At 43.6% G+C, this 22,480-nt stretch overlaps 1 protein-coding gene across 2 annotated transcripts in view; it reads right to left on the minus strand.

The window, feature by feature from the left end:
• Positions 1-523: 523 nt before the first annotated feature.
• Positions 524-22,480, minus strand: part of LOC115657773 (G-protein coupled receptor 35-like) — a 30,190-nt gene continuing 8,233 nt past the window's right edge. Inside the window, exons 1-2 of one of the 2 annotated variants that reach the window (XM_030575985.1) lie at positions 2,736-2,920; positions 524-1,531 (exon numbers count right to left, since the gene is read on the minus strand). In XM_030575985.1, the coding sequence (XP_030431845.1) occupies positions 590-1,504 (915 nt within the window). In that variant the 5' untranslated portion in view covers positions 1,505-1,531; positions 2,736-2,920 and the 3' untranslated portion in view covers positions 524-589. Of the gene's footprint in view, positions 1,532-2,735; positions 2,921-22,480 lie in introns of those variants that run through there. The other variant, XM_030575984.1, reaches the window with a different exon arrangement.

Here is a 22,480-nt window from a genome sequence, read left to right on the forward strand (position 1 = left end):
TGAAGTCTGGTCCTGAAGATTTTTTGCTGCAGGATGGCTACCTTAAAATCTGCTATTGTGTGGCCAGGAAGGTTGAAGTGTTCTCCTACAGGTTTTTGTATATTGCCATTCCTAATATCTAACTTGTGTCCATTTATCCTTTTACGTAGGGACTGTCCAGTTTGGCTGATGTACATAGCAGAGGGGCATTGCTGGCACGTGATGGCGTATATAACATTGGTGGACGTGCAGGTGAATGAACTGGTGATGTTGTAGCTGATCTGGTTAGGTCCTGTGATGATGATGCTGGTGTAGATATGTGAGCAAAGTTGGCATTGAGGTTTATTGCATGGATTGGTTCCTGAGTTAGAGTTGCTATGGTGCGGTGTGTGGTTGCTGGTGAAAATATGCTTAATGCTGGTGAGTTGTCTGTGAGCGAGGACTGAACTGCCTCCCAAGGTCTGTGAAAGTGAGGGATCATTGTCCAGGATGGGTTGTAGATCACTGTTGATGTGTTGGAGAGGTTTAAGCTGAGGATTGTAGGTGATGGCCAGTGGACTTCTGTTTTATATTATTTTATATTATCCAGTGGCATATGGAGAGATGAACCTTAGCTGTGATTAGACATTGACTTCACAGATTTTGTCTTTGGTAACATGGACGATGCTTCCTGAAATTCCCGGTTTACAAAGTAATAACAAATGGCGTCTAAGCAGCAGTTAGTGTTTGCTATGATTGAGGCCATGTGCAAGAATACATTACCATTGTATATTACTGAGCAGCTGGTGCTGGTGGAATCCACTATAAACCGAACAATGTGCCCAATATTAACAGGCAAAAAGCATATTATGAACACAGCCATGTTTGCAGAAACAATGTAGATCGCTTTCTGGATTAGTTTTTCCTCATATGGATTTGTTTTCTTCTTTCTCACAAGCTTCTTAATTATTTGAATTGAACAAAAGCTCAGGATGATTAATGGTATAAAAAATCCCCCAATACTAAAGGCTAATGTCGCTTTGGATGGCTCAATGGAAAACTTTTCAAAGCAAATCCCGCGGTTTCCTTGCTCTTCCAATACTTGAGCTAAGCAAACAAAACTTATCACTAGTAGCCATAGAAATCCACTGGCGACAGCTGCCTTGAACGGGGACCTCAGAGTCATTGATTTTAGGGGGTACATTATTGCAATGTATCGATCGACAGCTGTGATAGTGATAATATAGATGCTTGCGTACCGGTTTATAAAATATGTAGCTTCTAGAGCCAAGCACTTGTTATCTCGGGGCAGCGCATGGTTGTGGGAAAATGCTTTGAAGGGCAAAGTGAAGAGCAAGCAACAATCGGCAATCATTAAGTTGATCATGTACACTCTGGTTTCTGTCCATTTAGACAGTTTATAGCAAAACACCCAGAAAGCCAGAGCATTCAATAGGATTCCAGAAAGGAAAACTGGGATGTACACTATCAGCTGAATGAGATGAAAAGTTTCGGGCACTTTGATGCTGCTGTTGCTGCAGTTCATTTCTGGGTTTGTTCTGATGCACAGTTACTGGAAAAGAAGATTTTAAATTAGAGAGATGAAATAGAGCAAAATCACGATGATTTCTTCATTTATTTCTACAGCACATTGATGGTGCTGGTGCTTCGGAGAGCTAAAATGAAGTTGAAGTTTGACTGGTTTTTAGATTGTAAACTCTTTCTCCTAACATATGAACTTAAATCTTAAATACTCAAGGCGAGATTGTGTGGAAGTTTGCTGCTTCTCCGCCCAGGCTCTCTCTCTCTCATAGTCATCTTCTTAATTAGTAAGTTCCTTGCTTATTTGGTGGAGGCACCGAGAGGTCCCACTCACGGTCCTTTGCTGCTAAGCTCTGTACCTACATGGAATGATAATAAAGGCTTTTTTGCCTTCTATTTCATGCAGTGGGACTTGCCAGGATAATCTAATTTAGTCTCTGCCTCAGAAACGGCACAACAATCTGCCAAATAACAAGCACTTAGAGGATTCTTGTGGGTCTGTCAGTTGATAGTACGTGGAGCTGGACTCCTCTGTGTCACTGGGCACCCACTCCTGAAGAAATACTGCTCTATGGAGCGAAAAGCTATGAGAAGCTCTCAAAGCAGAGGTTTCCTAAGGAATAGAGTTCCCCCTACTGAATGAGCAGTGGCTCTACCCACAACTTCTATGGCTCTCCTAGGATCTCCAGGGGCCAGAACGCTCCTGGCAGTGGACTATTTTAAATCCTCTGTTCCAAATACAGCCCTTAAGCAGCCATTAGAGCCACAGGGCTAGGGAAGCTCAATCTGTCTTTGGTCCCAGAGAACCTCTTTCCAGGGGTGTTCCCAAAAAGGGGAGATGGCATGCAAAACTTATCTAGAGCTTGATTTCCCATAAGATGGGGGTGGGCCCTAGAGAGAGGAGATGTATAATTCCCTACCCAAGTCCCACTTACAGTCCAGAAGAAATAAGCACAGATCAAAATGAAAGGCAGACTAAGAAAAAACTGAACTGACACCCAAACCAACCCACAAAATGAGTGAAAATCGAACAAGCACAGCAGCTAGTCTGAACGTTGCCTAGTCATTGTACAGAATCCAGAAAACTTTCAGAATGAGCAGGCTCAAGTCTGCTTTGAATCTTTTCCCCTCTAGCTATTTCCTGATATCACTGAGGACAGCAAAAGTCATTATAACACAGAGCTAGTGAAATGGGGAAGATCAAGCCAAAACAACGATAAAGAATTAAAAGTTACCTGTTTGTTTGTCATCCACTAAATGATTAATAAATCGCAAGAGAGGCTTGAAGGCTTCAGGATGTACTTGAGTCAGATGTTCTAAGGTCTGTGCCACAGCACACACAACACAGAGACAGTACTGTGGCAACTACTCTGTATGGTTGATGTGAACAAAAACAGCCCGACACTACTCCATTAGTAACACTTCCTCCTCCTCTTTCATGAATTTTCTGTGCGTGTTATACATCAACCGTCCTGCCCAGATACGGTGAGTCTGTTACTGCCCTCTATTGTGTACCCAGCATGACACTTTCCAGCTCTAATTATACTTCAACTCAGAGCTGAAATGTTCTGTTCAGTAATTAAACAAAAGCAGTTTTTATGGTTACATTTGATGCCGTTAACTTATTTTGTAATTTCCCCCCCCTAAAAAAAAAATAAAAATTGTATAGTTCCAAGTTGTTGCTGCTAATGGCTCTTCTGCAATTGGGTGTATGCAACTGTGCCTGGCCCATACACAGGCTGTATAACTTGCAAGGGTACTTTTATGTCCGTGCCATCTACAAACCCATGAAAGAGCAAGGCACAGTCTGGTGCCTTTTTACATCTGTACGTAGCAGAGTTGGTTTAAAAAAAAAGCCAGTTATTTTTCCTTGGATATTTTGAAAATATTTTGTTTTATTGATTTTTGAAAAAAGTGTGGTGTTTTTTTTTTCAATTTTGAAATACTGCTTTTGGTTAAAAAAAATGAAAGTTTCAGTAAAAAAATTTCACTTTTTGTAAGGAAAAAACAAAAACAAAACTAACCTTTTTATCTATACTGAAAAGATTTTTGATTTTCAGGTTCTGATTTTTCATTAAAAAAAAAGCAGCAGCAGAAAACATCCTGGAAAGTGTCAACTGTATTAAAAATTTCTTGTTTAGGTCAACAATCAATCCTTTTTCAGTTGGAAAAAAAAATAGATGGGGGGCAAAAAAAAAAGGCTGTCCAGCGCTAGTGTTTAACTGCATAATAATACTACAGTAGACCTTCAGAGTTATGAACACCAGAATTACAAACTGACCAGTCAGTTACCTCATTTGGAAAAGCAAGTACACAGTCAGGCAGCAGCAGAGCCAAAATACCACACCCCAAACCAAATACAGTACAGTACTGTGTTAAATGTAAACTACTAAACAAATAAAGGTCAAGCAGCATTTTTCTTCTGCATAGTAAAATTTCAAAACTGTAGTAAGTCCATATTCAGGTGTAAACCTTCGAAAGAACAATTATGCTGGTTTGTTCAGTTACGAATATTTAATTTACAAACAACCTCCATGTCCAAGGTGTTTGTAACTCTGAAGTTCTAGTGTATAGGGTAGATCAGCCTCTCTGCTTTTTATTCTAGAGGCAGTGAAAAGCTTGGAAAAGGCTGGATATGGGTGGGTGGCACAGGAAACTCAGCTAGAGGATCTTTCTGCAAACCTGAGTAGCAGTACCCACATAACATAAATCTGAACTTATTTGACTAGACATAGGCTACTGCCATGTACACCAGCACCCTCCCGCCCACGAGGTTGGTGTAGCTGACAGAAGAGGGCACACAGAATCACAGTTCCTGAGGAAACTCTGCTGTTATGGGAGCAACACAGGTTAGGTTTGCTCTGTTTGCTCTGACATGGGTGAAGATGAGAGAGTCACTAGAGACACTGTCAGAGCCAGCCAGGCTGCTGCATCCATGTGCCTTTTTATGAGCTAGCTGCATGTGGGTGTGCAGCCACAATTAGCATGTTGGGAGCCTGTCAGTACATGCTAATTAACTATCATCTATTAATGTGTCAGGGCTACTGCTAAATGGGGTTTGAGGGGAGGTGTATCAGTACCACGTTACCAGGTGCAGGTGCAAAAAGTAGTCACCAGTTTATTGAGTCCTTTGGTGGTCCTAAAACATTATTGCTGTTTGTGAAAAGTTGTAGGTTTTTTTTTTCACATTGAAACATGAAGTTTTGTAATGTCCTGTGGTTTGATGCAAAAATTGCTATTTACAGGACTAACGTGAGAATTTTGAAGCTGAATGAAATACTCCTATTTCTGAATTGAAAACCCATGAAATGTCAGGGTTCTGGTGGCCAATTTGTAGCAGTTGCACACTATGCAAAATTCCAATTTTTGAGTTATTCTTTCCCCCAATTTTATTGTTTCCCAAAGCCCTAGTACTGCCAAATGAACTAAAGTATGTTTGAAGGTTGGTTATTTCTGCTAAAAAGAGCAACAATGAAATATTTCACACTGTTGATATTTAAACTGTAATTGCTCATTATATTTCAAAGATAGCACAGCTGGACTATTTTCCCTGTCACTGTTTGCAGACACCCTGAGATTGTGTGGCAAAACTCTGACTTCAGAGCGAATTTTGCTTTAGTAGGGACTTAATAAACACTACATAGTTATATAATATCCCTGTTCCAACAGCCTAGGAGTCTGTTTCTCAGCTTATTAAAAGAGGATGTGATGGTTTTGCAGGCTCAGAAAACCTAGAATTATTGCATCAACAGCTGAGTCACACAGTTGTGTAACTCAACAGTTTTATGAAGTCTACTCTGATTATGTACTTGTGACCCACTGTTTAGCTCCTTCTCACTCAAGAGACAGTTGGCAGAGATCTGAGAGAATCTTTAGCAGTGGAAAATTGGTGTGGAGGGTGGATTTGTAGTGTGAAAATTGTGGAATTATGTAGCTATCTAGCTCTAAAGTAGTCTGAAAAAACTTGCAACTAGATTCATGGGTTCAAATATTTTGAGCACTGGAAACACACGAGACACTGAAGGATTATTTCACCACCTAATGGCTGGGATTTTACAGAGGAGACTGTAACTAGATATATATGAAAATTTAGTACTGCAATGTATGTAGGAGGACCTGAACCATAACCTCAGAGCTGAACAATCCTGAGTGTTTGAGGGAGTATGTGCTTGTAAGCAAAACCCAGACACAGATCCAAATTTCACAGCTGGACCCTGTTAAAAAATACACTGCACATTTCGTGTGTTTAGACTCTGACTCCCACTTTTGCATTCTGAGCCTCTTTCTAGTGGCTTATAGTGTCACATTAGTACACTGGTACCTTTTGAGGAATTAATCAGCGAAGTGTGTTATCACTAAGGTAAGAAGAAAATACACTCATCAGAGTTTAGGTCAGTACTGACTTATTGGATATACTGCTCTATGTTAAACATAACACTGGGGCACCACTTCTACTCTAAGGCCTGGTCTACACTACATGTTTAAACCGAATTTAGCAGCGTTAAACCGATTTAACCCTGCACCCGTCCACACAACAAGGCCCTTTATATCGATATAAAGGGCTCTTTAAACCGATTTCTGTACTCCTCCCTGACGAGAGGAGTAGTGCTGAAATCGGTATTGCCATGTCGGATTAGGGTTAGTGTGGCCGCAAATCGACAGTATTGGCCTCTGGGCAGTATCCCACAGTGCACCATTGTGACCACTCTGGAAAGCAACCTGAACTCGGATGCACTGGCCAGGTAGGCAGGAAAAGCTCTGCAAACTTTTGAATTACATTTCCTGTTTGCCCAGTGTGGAGCTCTGATCAGCACGAGTGGCCGTGCAGTCCCAAATCCAAAAAGAGCTCCAGCATGGACCATATGGGAGATACTGGATCTGATCGCTGTACGGGGAGACAAATCTGTTCTATCAGAGCTCAATTACAGAAGACGAAATGACAAAGCATTTGAAAAAATCTCCAGGCTATGATACAGTCCATAGCACAGTGATGTGACACAAGCGTAACGGAAAGCCAAAGAATCAAATGGACACTCATGGAGGGAGGGAGGGGGGACGGAGGACTCCAGCTATCCCACAGTCCCCGCAGTCTCCGAAAAGCATTTGCATTCTTGGCTGAGCTCCCAATGCCTGTAGGGTCAAAAACATTGTCTGGGGTGGTTCAGGGTATATCTCGTCAATTTAGCCCCCCCTCACCCCCCAAGAAAGAAAAAGGAAAAAAATCGTTTCTTGCCATTTTTCAATGTCACCGTATGTCTACTGCATGCTGCTGGTAGACACGGTGCTGAGGCACTGAACAGCAGCATCCCCTTCCCTTCCATTCCTGATGGCAGACGGTACAAAATGGTGGAAAACCGTCATCATCCTGTGAGTGCTCCTGGCTGGCCTTGGTGAGGTCAGCCGGGGGCGCCTGGGTAGAAATGGGAATGACTCCCTGTCATTCCTGGCAGATGGTACAAAATGCTTGGTAACCGTCATCATAGCAGCTGGAGCCTGAGCTCCATCAGCCCCCCCCCCCACTTTCATGTCTAAAGAAAAGATTCTGTACTCCCTCGACTATCATAGCAGTGGGAGGCTGCACTCCTCTCCCCACCACCCTTTAATGTCCTGCCTGGACTATCATAGCAGCTGGAGGCTGCCTCCTCCTCATTTTATCTCGCTAAAAAGTCAGTGTTTCTTATTCCTGCATTCTTTATTACTTCATCACACAAATGGGGGGACATTGCAATGGTAGCCCAGGAGGGTTGGGGGAGGAGGGAAGCAACGGGTGGGGTTGTTGCAGGGGCACCCTCTAGAATGGCATGCAGCTCATAATTTCTGCGGGATCTCTGAGGCTCTGACCCGGAGCGGCTGTGCTCTCTGGCTCTCTAGTAGACTTGCCCCATATTCTAGGCAGGACTGACTCTATTTTTAGACAAAACATAAAGAAGGGAGTGACTTGGGGAGTCATTTCCATTTTTGTCCATGTGCCCCCGGCCAACCTCATCGAGGCCAGCCAGGAGCACCCATGACAGCAACAGATGGTACAAAATGATTGATAACCGTCATAGCCAATTTCTAATTGCAAACGGTACAAAATTATTGATAACCGTCATCTCGCCAATTTACAATGGCAGACAGTGCAATAGGGATGGTAACCATCTCTGCTACCTTGCAAAGGCAAATGAATGCTGCTGTGTAATTGCTGAAGATCTGACTTAACCTACCACACAGCCACCCTCAGCTGGGACAAGGGGCCTGTCTCTGAATGAGACTGTCATAATAGCTGAGAAGCAATAACACTGTCTGACTGCATTCCCACCATGGGAATCATGGAAGCAACATTCCTTTTTGATAATCATGTGAAACAACTGTAAGAATCCTCCTCCATTTCTGCATACCCTGTAAGATGTTCAGGGGTTTGGAGAAATCTTCTGTGGTCTCATTCATTCACTCAGTCTCACCCTCTTCACCATTCAGATACACGAATATCCAGATGTATAGGGATGGAGCTTCACAGAAACTCATTCAGTGGCATGGTTTCTGTGTCCTCCAATCCCGATATTATCTGACTACCAACACTTAATTCTGAGCTGGTTATTAACACCCTCACTCACCGGGAGTAGAGCCTTGTAGCTTAGTATTGCTGAGCATGAGTAAACTTGCATACATCTTGATTTGAGAGCAACGTTAACTTGTAAACAAGGATGTGGCAGTTTGTGTGCGGGAGCAGATGTTCTTGGGCTAGCTGAGCTAAATAGGAATGCCCTGAACTGGTAAGCTTGAAATGTGGTTAAAGTGAGATGCAAGCAATTGAGCCTTACATGATCTGCAAAGGGATTGGTCCTTACATGATCCATACGATGTCCAAACCAATTAATTCAAGAAGTAGATATGTTGGTAGGAAAAAATGTATATAAACAGTGTATGGTGGGAGGAAGAAGTCAGGGGGAGGTCTGTGTGTGTTAGATTACTAGCCTAATTTTGCATTCCCTCTGGGGAAGAGGAAAGTGCTTTTGTTTCCAGGATTGGAATTACAGAGGGTGGACTCCTTCTGCTTAGATTCACGGAGGTTGCTTCTGTGTATCTCTCCAGGAGCACCTGGAGGGGGGAAGGGAAAAAGGATTATTTCCCTTTGTTGTGAGACTCAAGGGATTTGGGTCTTGGGGTCCCCAGGGAAGGTTTTTCAGGGGGACCAGAGTGCCCCAAAACACTCTAATTTTTTGGGTGGTGGCAGCAAGTACCAGGTCCAAGCTGGTAACTAAGCTTGGAGGTTTTCATGCTAACCCCCATATTTTGGACGCTAAGGTCCAAATCTGGGACTAAGGTTATATGACAGCATCACGTGATTTGGAATTGCGGTCTCACCCTCTACCTAAAGCCCTGGCTCTGGCCAGGGCCAGTGAGGGCATAGAGCTGTTACATGCCTGAGTGATGAGCTGCTGTCAAACTGAGTTTTTGGAACCCAGGTAAATGGATGAAGTGTTCTTCCTGAACTGGCTGAGGTGCTCTGGATAAGCTAAGTGAAGAAGGTCTCAGAGAGAATCCCAACATACCTCACCTTACAAGTAATTTCATTTCAATATGATCATCACTAAGTAAGGGATCATTCAATGTGGACAAAGGAAGGGCCACAGATGTTGGTGCTGTATTACAGTTTCTCATCTAAAACAACATGTAATTCTCACAAATGCAGTCCATGCACCCTCATTAAGCTCTTTAATTCATGCTAGTTTCTTGCACAACTTTTAATTGCAGTAAAGAAGCCGCACAAACAGCATATCACAGTGTCTGAGACCAATTCTCATACTCCTAATATATGACTAGAGTTTTGCAACTGGCTATATTGACCCTGATATGCAATCACATATTTGTTTGAAGGTATATTTCAGGGCAGACCTAATTTCCTCTCTCCTTTTGTGCATGAAAGAATATTACCCCCCCACACACACACAATTTCTGTAGCGTGCAGCACAAACTATGCAAAATATTTCTCATCAATAGCAGAAATTGTTAAAGATACCACTAATTTTCAGTTCACAAAAACAGCAACATTTAAAAATTGTTTTCATTTCTAACTTGAATTGTGGAAAGATTGTTTTTTGCATCTTAAACTGTTTCTCATTTGACTACCCATAAAGCAACACTTGACAGTGTCACACATCTCTATGCATGGTAAGCTTGGTTACTACTAACAATGTTAGTTGAAAATAATATATTACAGCTACTTTAGATAAGCATTCAGGGTTGGCCTTACCATGAGGTGAACTGAGGTGACCGCCTCAGGTGCCAGACTTGGGAGGGGCGGGCGCCACTAGGACCCAGAGTGTAGAAAATTGTGTCTGCTGCTGGTGCATATGTATTCTCTCTGCTCTAGATGCACAGAGATGGTGGAGTGCTGTGCTGCAGGAAGGGGGGCACAAGAGACATAACAGGCAGGCAGAAGAAAAGGTGAGAGGGAATAATAAAAAGCAGCAGGAGCTGCAGGGAGAGAGAGGAGGAGGAGCCTCTTATGTACTTCTCTTGCACCCCCAAGAGCCTGGAATGATTAACACCAGCTTCTCAGGGAGCTTCCTGTTTCCTGCTGCTTCCCTGAACCCACTTGAGGAGAACAGGCAGTTAACTGAAGTAGGAGGAGCCAGTTAGGCCCTTAAGGTGCTGATATCTTCCCTCACTCAGGCCTTGCTACCAGCCTGCTTATTTGTCCCCTTCAATTGAGTGTTGAGAGCCACTATGGCTGGCATAGAACAGCAGTCATGAGTGAAAGAAGAAAATGTCCCTCTGGGGCAGCATTCAGAAAAAGAAAGAAAGCAAAGGGAGCTTTTCTGTCTAAGCAGGAAGGAGCTCTCCTGAGATACATAGACATAAATGTTCATGGTTGACCTTCCGGCCCCAGTGAGTGATGAGGAGATACCTGATCTTCCAGTCAGAGTGCAGGTGACCTGGCAGTGACTGCAGCATCCAAATCTCCATCTCAAATGGATGTAACCATGCACATTCCTGAAGAAAAGTGTAGATGAGAGAAGAGTGTGGTTGAGGCGCAAGAAACAGCTGCTGCTGAGTTTAGTTCCTTCAGTCTAGATGATCCAGGACTCTGGACCCACTTGGGCAGTAGCCTGAGGGACTTCCATGTACTGCGTGGGCCACAGCAAGTGAAAAAATTCATATTCCCCAAAGACAATGAAAATAGAAGTTTCTATCCAACACATTACTGGCATGAAATCCCCAATGGTGACAAAGTGGAGAAGCCATGGCTTATGTACTCAAAAACCCAGAATGCTGCATAGTGTTTTTGTTGCAAACTCTTCCAGTCCAATGTTCCAGCTATGTTGGGTTCTACAGGAACAAAGGACTGGAAAAATTTGGCTAGAAATCTGGCATGCTATGAGAAGGCAGCAAATCACCGGAGAGCATTCCATAGGTGGAAAGAGCTTGAGATGAGACTAAGATTAAAGGCCACCATAGTTGATCAGCATCAAGAGAAGATTGCCTCAGAGTCTCTTTACTAGCAAAACGTTCTGAAAAGGCTCATTGCCATTCTGAGAATGCTTGCTACCTAAAATCTAGCACTGTGTGGCACTTCCAATCAGCTGTGTGTGCCAAACAATGGAAACTTCCTTAAAATTGTGGAGCTGATGGCTGAGTTTGATGCTGTACTCCAGGAGCATCTAAGAAGAGTCACCACCCAAGAAATGTATACACAGCACTACCTTGGAAAAACAATTCAAAATGAGATCATACGGTTACTGGCAACAAAAGTCAAACAGAAGATTGTGGCAGATCTGAAGTCAGCAAGATACTACTCTGTTATGCTGGATTGCACACCTGACATCAGCCATACGGAACAAATGACTAATGGTGCATTTTGTAACAACAGAATCTAGTGGAAAATATCCCTGCAATGGTGACTGTCAGAGAGCATTTTCTAGAATTTATTGACATTGATGATACTACAGGAGCTGATATGACAAATGTGCTTCTTAAAAGCTGGAAGATATGGGATTTGCGATAGCTGACATGAGAGGTCAGGGCTACGATAATGGTACCAACATGAGAGGAAAGAACAGAGGAGTGCAGACACAGATCTAAGAGTTAAACCCTCGAGCTTTTTTTGTCCCATGCAGTTCTCATTAATTGAACTTGGTGGTCAGTGATACAGCGTCAGCTTCCAGTGAGGCTGCTGAAGTTTTTAACGTAATTGAAAGCATTTATGTATTTTCCTTTGCATCAACTCATCAATGGCAAATTTTGAAGCAACATCTGGGAGCATCCTCACTGACACAGAAACCACTGAGTGCCACATGATGGGAAAGTCAGGTGGACGTGATAAAGCCTATCAAACACCAAATTGGGAAGATAGATGATGCCCATAGTTGCCATTATGGAGGATAATGCTATGACAGGAACTGTTCGTGGGAGAATAGTGGCAGAGGGAAATGGAATCACCAGAAACATACATAGCTTCAAATTTCTGTGCGGCTTAGTGTTGTGGCATGTGTCATAACTTTAGTCCCAGATTTGGACCTTAGCGTCCAAAATATGGGGGTTAGCATGAAAACCTCCAAGCTTAGTTACCAGCTTGGACCTGGTACTTGCTGCCACCACCCAAAAAATTAGAGTGTTTTGGGGCACTCTGGTCCCCCTGAAAAACCTTCCCTGGGGACCCCACGACCCAAATCCCTTGAGTCTCACACAACAAAGGGAAATAATCCTTTTTCCCTTCCCCTCTCCAGGTGCTCCTGGAGAGATACACAGACACAAGCTCTGTGAATCTAAACAGAGGGACTCCCCCTCCCCGTTTTCCAGTCCTGGAGAACAGAATTACAGAGAGTTAATCTCTCTTTCCCCCCTCACCCAGAGGGAATGCAAAATCAGGCAAATAAATCTAACACACACAGATCTCCCTCTGACTTCCTCCCACCAATTCCCTGGTGAGTACAGACTCAATTCCCCCGAAGTTTCCCAGTAAAGAAAACTCCAACAGGTCTTAAAAGAAAGCTTTATATAAAAGAAAGAAAATTACATACAAATGGTCTCTCTGTATTAAGGTGACAAATACAGGGTCGATTTCTTAAAAGAAATATGAATAAACAGCCTTATTCAAAAAGAATACAAATCAAAGCACTCCAGCACTTATATTCATGCAAATACCAAAGAAAAGAAACCATATAACTTACTATCTGATCTCTTTGTCCTTACACTTAGAAACAGAAGATTAGAAAGCAGAAACGACTTCTCCAAAGCTCAGAGAAAACAGGCAGACAGAAAATAAAGACCTCAGACACAAAATTCCCTCCACCCAAAGTTGAAAAAATCCGGTTTCCTGATTGGTCCTCTGGTCAGGTGCTTCAGGTGAAAGAGACATTAACCCTTAGCTATCTGTTTATGACAGCATGACATACTGTTTGAAATAAATGTTGTAAGTAATAGACTCCAAAGTGTTGACCTTGATATATCTGGAGCAATGGAACAACTGGACAAAGCCAAGTCATACCTACAGTCTTACCAGTCAGATAAGGGATTTCAAAACATTCTGAAGAGTGCACAGAAGTTGACAGAGGAACTTCACACTGAAGCTATTTTCCCACCCATTCAAGAATACAAGAGTCACCAAAGAAGAAGACATTTTGATTACGAGGCATGGGATAATCCCATAAGGGACTCTAAACAACAATTCAAAGTTGAATTCTTTAACCAGGTGCTAGATTGTGCAATATAGTCAGTTGAAGACCATTTCATGCAGCTCAGGGAACACAGCAGTATATTTGGGATGTTGTATGATATTCCAAAACTCCTCACTGTACTTGAAGACGACCTACATCAGCAATGCAGGGCACTAGAGACAGTGTTGACACATGACGACGTACGCGATATTGATGAGATTTAGGTGATGAACTGAAAGCCCTTTCAAGATACATTTCAGCAGGATTAACTCCAATGGCCGTTCTGGAATATATGCACACAAACAAGATGACCACCCTCTTTCCAAATGCTTTTGTTGCTCTGCACATACTTCTCACACTTTCTGTAGCATTTGCCAGTGGAGAACAAAGCTTCTCCAAGCTGAAGTTAATAGAAACACATCTAGGCTCCACAATGACACAGGAGAAGTTGGTCGGCCTGGCAACCATCTCAATAGAGCATGAGCTAGCCTAGATTATGGACCTTCAGGAAGCAGTTCAAATCTTTGCAACCAAGGAGGCACATAAAGCACCACTTTGATTATTCAAACAGATAAAAATGCCAGTGTTTACTATGCAGACAAGAAAGGTAACATTTGTTGTTTAGGTGTTTGAAAGTTATGTGTTACTTAAAATTTTTGAGCAAGGCATTTTAGTTAGTTCTCCTTTATTGGGGTAGGTAGCAGAGCAGTACCATGAGAGGAATAGAACAGGAAGAAAGCAGAATTGAGACCTTTTGAAGTTTTGTCCCAAGCGAGGGGACATGGGGGGCATCATTTGAGCTCACCACCGCAGGTGTCAAAATCTTGTGGGCTGGCCCTGCTATAATTTAGTGCATGCATAATAGGATTTCTTGGCCTTGAGCTGTCCTTGCCTTCAAAAACGTGTAACATAAATTAAGTGTCCTGAAATCCTGTGGTTACGAAGTAATAACAAATGGCATCCAAGCAGCAGTTAATGTTTGCTCTGAATGAGGTCAGATGCATAAAAGTTGTAACATTTTCTATTACAGAGCAACCCAAACAAAATGATCTTTATTAACAGGAAGCAAACATACCCTAAACTTGATCATGTTTGCAGAAAAAATGCAAGCAGCTTCTTGGATTAACTTTTTCTCACACACACGGATCTGTTTTTTTCCTTTTTTTAAAAGTGTCTTAATGATCTGTACAGAACAAAAGCTTTATTTTGTTTTTAACCACATCTCTATGCAGGGTCAGCAACTTCTATAGCCTTCTTCCAAAACTCATGACTGTCCGCCTGACTGTTGTGCAATGTGGTCTCTCTCTAAGATCTGTGGATGCATGGTCCCTGTACAGGCAGTCTTCGACTTTACAATGTTCGAGTTATGACGAATGGCACGACACTTCTACATTCACACCCTGATTTGACTTACGACTATAGGTTTAGAGTTTACAATGCTTGGTCTCACAATGGAGTAGATTGCAGTTGCAAGTTCCAGTTTACAATGCAATTGAAAGGAACCAGTTGTGTCATAAGTCCAAGGACTGCCTGTACTGCATCTCCAGTCTCCCTGTTGGTCATCTTCCATCCACGATCATTGGAAGGGCCATCCTATTAATATAACTCTTTAGTGTCTAAAACTAAAGTTTTTATTAGAAAGAAAGAAAGAGAATGAGAAGAGAGATGCTAAATGATAAAGCAATGAAATACATACAGAGCCTTCAAAGTCCATACATCAGGTTCTTAGCAGTATTGGTGAGTTTGCTGGCTTGAAAGTCCCTCTGGAATACATCCAAAGCTTGACTGGGTCAATCAGTCCTTTGTTCAGAGCTTCATTTTGTAGAAAAATCACTCCAGAGGTAAGAAGCAGGAATGAAGACAAAATGGAGATGATGCAGCTGCCTTTTATATTCCTTTTGCCATGTGGCTTGTATATTGTCTGTCCCTGCTGCCTCAGCACATGGCATGGAAATGGCTTAGAGTTCTCTGTCCTCAGGCATACCACATGCTTGCTGACTCATAAGGTGTATCCCCTAATTCCTTTCAATGGGTTCATTTTACAGTTGATGACCCTTGATGGGCCACTGAACAGGCTAGGCACTGCTGATACCAATCTGTCTGTACAAGCACAAGTTTTGAAATACAGATATACCATACATATCGATAATTCAGAATACAAAGGTGATACAAACATAAATATCATACTTGGCAAATTATAACATTTTCGTAGTTGCTTTACATGGCATATCTGGTCAGATTCCTTGCAAATTTAGAATATTGTTATCAACAATACCATAAAGTCTCTCCAATATGCCATACAGCATCATGGACACTATTGGATTTTTTTTTTGGTGACCTGAAGAAGAGTGTTGTGTAAGCTTGAAAGCTTCTCTCTTGCGCTCTCTCGCTCCCTCTCTCTCTCATCAACAGATGTTGGCCCAACCTCACCCACCATATCTAGAATCAACAACACTGCATGGAATATCTAAAAGTGGCACTTTCTCTTCAGTGTGCCTGCTCTCTCTCTGTATATGTAATGTAAATCAGTGATTGGTTCAGCTTGTGTTTAATTTTGGCAAGACTCCATTTAGCATGTGTTGATTTTCCAGTGCTGAACTGCAATCTACTTAGTGGTATTCCTTTATGTTTTAGATTTACTGTAGATAGAAATATGGGATATTTTACATTTTTATGTTTTCCATTGTCCCTTATATTTTAAATCTAAAATATTATCCTATTATTTATTAGAATTATAGTAGTATCTAGGGGCTACAACTGAGAGCAGTGTCTTGTGGTGTTTTAAGCAAGGTACAAACACACAGTCCCTGCCCATAAGAGCTGAGAATTTCTTTCTCTTCCATTTCACCTTTAAATCATTCCAGTCTTGATTCTAGACACCAGATGCCAACTGTTAGCAGAAAAACCACTTCGCTTCTCTCAGTGGCTACATCTGCCATTCTCAAGGTTCTGTTGCAGCACTCCTGGAATGTGGTAGCCTTATGCCTGATGCTTCCTCTGGCCCTGAAGGGCCAATATAGCCCCATTTGAAGGAACCTTAATACACTAAATATGAAAATGAATAATGCAATACGTGCAGTGGCCTCTGCTTTATATGTCAATAAATTCTATTATTTTAGACCATCCCCTCATTTTTGATATGCCTGATATTTTTGCATTGACCACATGGACCTATGTTGTAGAAATTGTCAGAGGGGAAGAGGGAAGCTTGTTCAGCAAGCTAGTGCTTTCCTTTAAACTGAGGGGTGGACAATCATATATGGGTCCAATGGTTCAAACAAATTAGAGTGCTATTGTAACAACTGGGCCTACACATTTACCCTACTTGTAAGCTCATGGTAAGAAGTGAATGAAAGTTCATAGAATGTCACAATAAATAACCTGTAACATATGTTGATGCCAAAAGGTTTGAAAGGGGGACAGACTGAATTAGTCCAAACAAAAAGACCTACTGATATAATTCAAGGACTGGGTTTAAAATCATGTCCTGGGCTGGGGGGGGTGGGGGAGCGTGAGCACAAAAATTAATGAACCAAACTTGAGCTGTTGGAAACTAGCCCTAATTAGAGAAAAAATAACGTGTGGGCTATTCCACTCATCATTCAATTCAACTTTATTAGATTCCACATGATACGTCTTTTATGAATACAAGCAGCAAACATATACAATCCACCAGAAAAAGAAACTTCCATATGATACTTAAAATACTAAAAACTTTCTTCTTCAGCAATGTTCTAAACAACCAAAAATTGCCACTGATTTAATTAATACTGGAGCTTGAGAGACTATTAAAAACATTCACTTTTGAAATGGCGATAAATCTGCCTTTTTAAAAAAAAACAACAACCGCAGTGTGCTCTCAGAAGCTGGAAAATTCTACGATCCAGAAGACAGTGAGGGAGATTTTCCAGTGCTTCAGATGTACATGGGCAAAAAGGAAGATGTGAAGAGACTCTTCCACATCTGCCATGTGAGTACAACAGTTTCCATAGTATAGAATCTTAGCTGAGTAAATGAGGGTTTGCAGACTCAGGCAAGAATGGTTCAAACCCATGAGCTGTCTTCAAAGTAGAAAACCAGAAGGGAAACTTAGAATCATACTCATAGCTAGCTCTTCTTCTTGGATAATGTCTGTCACTCTCTTTTGAGCAGTAGATTAAGACATTGACAATTGGTGAGTAATAGAAAACCCCAATGGGGTTATAATAAATTGAAGGGTATTTTGCCATGGAAATGAGGAACACAGGTTGTTCATCCACCTCCTGAAGATCAGGCACATCTTATCATTTTCTTTAGGCAACCTTAAACGAGAAGACTTTAGGGGGAAAAATTAGCAGGAGAAGAAACTGACAGCCAACCAGCACTGGAGTGAATTTCACCATTCCCTCCTTGCCCACATGCAGTAAGGAACTGCCCACGGTCTCTCCAGGCTTCCCCTGCTCCCCGCCTAAAACTAGGACTGGCTGACAGGCACGAACAGTCTGGGTGCTATCTGTGAGCAGGGCACTAAATGGGATCAGAACTCCCTTGAGCCTAGCAGATCGTACAGGTGTACTGATACATTGGTCAGGGTTATGGTCAGTGCGGGTCGGGGGGTGCTCACACACTACTCTTTACTTGTGGAATCAGCCATTCCTTACGTATGCATTCACCTATTGCAGTGGTCACCAACCAGTCGATCGCGATCAGCTGTTCAATCCTGGGCGATCTCCCAGTCAATCATGATCTCCAGCTGCACAGCAGGGCTGTCCAGGCCCCAGGCCGCTCCTGGGGACGGGGGGCAGGGGTCTCCCTCTGCACACTGCTCCTGCCTGCAAGCACTGCCCCCGTAGATCCCATTGGCCAGGAATAGGGAGCTGTGGCCAATGGGAGCTGCGGGGGGCGGTGCTAGCAGAGAGAGAGGCAGCACTTGGAGCCATGTGCTACCCACACTCTCCTATTGGGCCACAGGGGCATGCTGGCCCCTTCTGGGAGTGGCGTGGGGCCGGGGTAGGCAGGAAGGCTGTCTTCACTTTGCTGCACCACCAACTGGGAGCTGCCAGAGGTAAGTGCTGCCCAATGGGAGGCCACACCCCAACCTTCAGCCCTGAGCCCCGCCTCCCAGAGCCAGCACCCTGTACTACCTCCTGCACCCCAACACTTGCCGCAGCCTGGCGGTCCCTTCTGCACCCAAATGTCCTCCCAGAGCTTGCATCCCTGACCACTTCCTGCACCCCAACTCCCTGCCCCAGGCTCAGCCCAGAGCCCCCTCCCACACTGTGAACCCCTTGGCCCAAGCCCAGAGCCCACACCACCTCCCAAACCCCACTACCCTGTCCCAGCCTATTGAAAGATGGTGGGGGACAGCGAGTGATGGGGGGATGGGAGGGAATGAAATGAGTGGGGTGGGCTTTGGGGAGGGAGCAGGGCCTCTGGGGAGGGGCAGGGCATATCCTGAGTTGCCCTTAAATTCAAAAAGTGATCCTGGGCATTAAAAGGTTGGAGACAACTGACCTATTGTATCTTTTCGGCATTAAATTTTGATAATGTACGTATGAACTGACATTGTTTCCCTTGCTTTATTTCTTCCATCTTTTGCCATTTGGGGTTCCTTCTCTCCTGTCCTTTTATTTCCAGGATGTGGCTGAATCTTTTCCCCTACTTCTTTCAATGTCAGTTTTCTATCTCATTTTTACCCGTCTACCCTTTATTCTCCCCCCACCCTTCCCTGCCCCTTCTTCTGTTCTGTCATCCTCACTGGCCTCTTCCCTCTTCTGTGGAAAGGGAAAAGCAGATGCTGAAAAATGATTGATTGGCGGAGGAGAAGCATAAGAATTGGGAAAAAGAGCAGCTGAGGAGAAACAAACAGATGCAAAATTCCTCGCTTTCTATCCCTACTGCAGACCTGGGCCTCACTGGAGCCCTAGATTTGTAACCAGCTGCTATTTGCTTGTTTTCCTTGGTATCACACAAACTAGTTTTACTTTTCAGTCATTTTTTGTTCTTTGCAGGTCACCTCTGAAAACCAGAACATTTGATATTATGAACCAGGCTTTGTGAAAAATGAAAGGTTCCCACAGTAAAGAGCGGTCTGCTGTTTTGAACGGAGAATACCATTTAGCCACACAAAGTGCTGTAAAGCAGAATGTCAGGGGCTTTTAGTGCTGAAGGTATAAATGTACGCAGACAGGCAACACAACTCGGAATCGTGGCACTAAATCTTTGCTGGCAATATTGCCATATTAGAATTATTTTTCTGTCAATATGAAAGGAAAATGACCAGAAAACAGCGGCGGAAATAAGCATGTAAAAATGGCCTGATTTTCAAAGGTGCTGAGCACCTAGAAAACACAGTGAAATTCAGACCTAAAACTAGATTTACTCTCCTGTAAGGAGGTGCAAATTCTACCTGTTTATATTACCATGGCCTGCTCCACAGAGGGACGAGTCACTCAAGGGACAGTAGAGGGCAAAGGTAATATTACACCAGGTGCGATCAGCTTTTATCTGTGTCAAGGATCCTTAGTGAAACAGGCAATGACTCAGCAACCTCTTCTTTCTCCTGCCCCATTGTAACTTTGCTTCCATCCTGTCCAGTGTGCTTTATTTTTGGTGCAACGTGGGCTGGCTGTGGGCTCTTACACAAAACTGAAGTTACAGGTACGTTGGGCTATCATAACCCATGCCCTGTGGATGTGGAAGGGTGTTTAGATCCAAGCCTGAGTCAGTGAAAACCAGTGCTGTCTAAGGTGTATAAAAAACATGCAACAAACCCAGAAGGTGCCTTTTATATATTGCATCACTCACACAAACTACATCAAATTAATTCTCATGCCCCCTTCATGCCCTTAAAAGAAAGGAAACAAACTGCACTGCAGCGCAGTAGTCAAAAGGTGAAAATAAGACAAGACTCAAGATAAAAAATGTAAAAGTTACCTGCAGTGCACAAAACTACTGCAAGAAAAGCCTCCACACAACAATAAAGGGGCCTTGCTCCAACAGATGTTGCCCAGTGTTCTGTACACAGAATCAATTGCCAGTTACTCTGACGTTAGAAAAAAGAAAAAAACCCACACAATCACTAACTTCACAGCATTTTTACTGTGTGTTAAAGTTACTTCCTGCCCAATGGCACCGCTGTCTCTGAAGCTCTCACCTGACTCCGTTGCACTAATGCCCAGTATTATATTTTTGGCCCAAACTTTTCAATAGGATATTTGTTGCGAATCATCAAGCAAGAGAAAAGTTTACAAAGGCTGACTTGCATCACTCAATTATTTTGTTGATTTTGCAAACATATATAAAGCTTAAATTTACAGTTTACCTATGCATAGAGGGCTAGGGTGTGCTTCTAGCCCTGATTAAGTGATAAACAGCACCTCCGAAGACGAGCCCCCTTCCCCCCCTGAGACATTGTGACTCAGACACATCCTGCACAATGGGCAATAAGGATACTGTGTTGCTTATGTGCCAATGCCTCTCCTGTGTTTCCCTCTTCCTCCTAGAGCAGGTGGGTGGGCAAACTTTTTGGCCTGAGGGCCATATTTGGGTATAGAAATTGTATGGAGAATCATGAATGCTCACACAGCTGGGGTAGGGGTGAAGGAGGAGGTGAGGGATCTGGCTAGGGGGTGTGGGCTCCAGGGTGGGGCAAAAAAATGAGGAGTTCAGGGTGCAGGAGGGGGCTCCAGGCTGGGGTGGGTAGGGTGGAGTGTGCGAGGGAGGAGAGGAAAGGGCTCCACCTGGGGGTGCAGGCTTCGGGATGGGGATGAGGAGTTTGGGGTGTAGGTCGGTGCTCCGGGCTGGGACCAAGGGGTTTGGAGGGCAGGAGGAGGAATCAGGGCTGAGGCAGGGGGTTGGGGCATGAGGGGGGGTCTTGGGGTGCAGGTTCTGGGCAGCGCTTACCTCAAGCAGCTCCCAGAAGCAGTGGCATGTCCCCTTTCCAGCTTCTGTGTGGAGGTGCGGCCAGGCAGCTCTGCTGCATGCTGCTTCATCCGCAGGCACTACTCCTGCAGCTCCAATTGGCTGCGGTTCCTGGCCAATGAGAGCTGTGGTGGTGGTGCTTGGGTAAGGGGCAGCATGCAGAGTGGAGCTCCCTGGCTGCCCCTCCATGTAGGAGCTGGAGTGGGGGCCATGACGCTGCTTCCCAGAGCTGTACAGAGCAGCCCCCCCTGACCTTGCTCCCTGCTGGAGCGCTGGAGTGAGGCAAGCCTGAGATCCCACTCCCCTGCAGGAGCTCAAGGATTGGATTAAAAAGGCTGGTGGGCTGGATCCAGCCTCACGGGCCGTAGTTTGCCCACCCTGCCCTACATTGTGTCTTTCCAGTTTGAGGAATGCACTAACCATTGGCCACTAATCAATGAAAAGGCAGTGAGGCAGATAGCCTCTTGGACTGGGTTGAAAACTTGGCTGATAACTGCCTGCTGCAAGTGACTAAATACCATCTGTTAGCTCTTAGGGGGTGGTGGGGAGGTGCAGGGAATAACTGATTTAAAAAAAATTGATGCGGTTGGCCTCATGTTAAATGTAAGTCACTACCTTGATCACATTCATCCTCTTAGAGACGTAGGTCAAGCTATTTATAACTGTCTATTTTTATGCAATATGTTTATGACTTGGTGTGGCAATAGCTGTCTGTTAAATAATGGGCTGAAGGAAAGGCGCAGACAGATTGGTGAAGAGAGGCTCCAAACAAAAATGGGCTGTAACTCAGCCTTTGGAAGCATTCAGCTCTGTATCTGGACTTTGCCCACCTCTAATGTAGGGTCAGATTATGTCTGGCCTTGCATGGATGCTACAGAGAGAGGAGACGGCGCATGAGACATAGGAAATAGCATACTGGTGAGGCTGGTAGGCCATCTAGTACAGTATCCTATCTATGATAATGGCTCATACCAGATTTTGCAGTGAAAGGGCAAGAAACCCAGTAGCAAACAATGCTAGAATAATCTGCTCATAGGGGACATTTCTCCCAAATTCCAATTGGTCAGTGTGGTGTCTTATTTCCTTAAAGCATGAGAGTTTAGAGCCTTATTTTTTAATCTTATTGAATGGCAATGTGGATGCTGCAATGATATGATTACGGAAAAGGTGCTAGTGTCTTTAACATAGGATGACATGCCTCCTGAGAGGTCATTCAGGGTATTCTGAGAGGTTAAAGGTAAGGGGATTGTGCCAATGAAGGTCTGTGTTCTTTTGTATGCCTCCCAAATGCATTTCTTTGTCAAGCCTTCCCAGGCCCAGTCCAGCAAAGCATTTAAGCACAGGTGCAGTCCCACTGAAGGCAATAGGACGTTTCACAGGCGTAAATGCTTTGCCTCACTCATTGTTATATAGATGAGCTCAGGTATGCACAGGGT

The sequence above is a fragment of the Gopherus evgoodei genome, chromosome 9 (genome assembly GCF_007399415.2).
Source record: "Gopherus evgoodei ecotype Sinaloan lineage chromosome 9, rGopEvg1_v1.p, whole genome shotgun sequence".
Classification (NCBI taxonomy): Eukaryota; Metazoa; Chordata; order Testudines; family Testudinidae; genus Gopherus; species Gopherus evgoodei.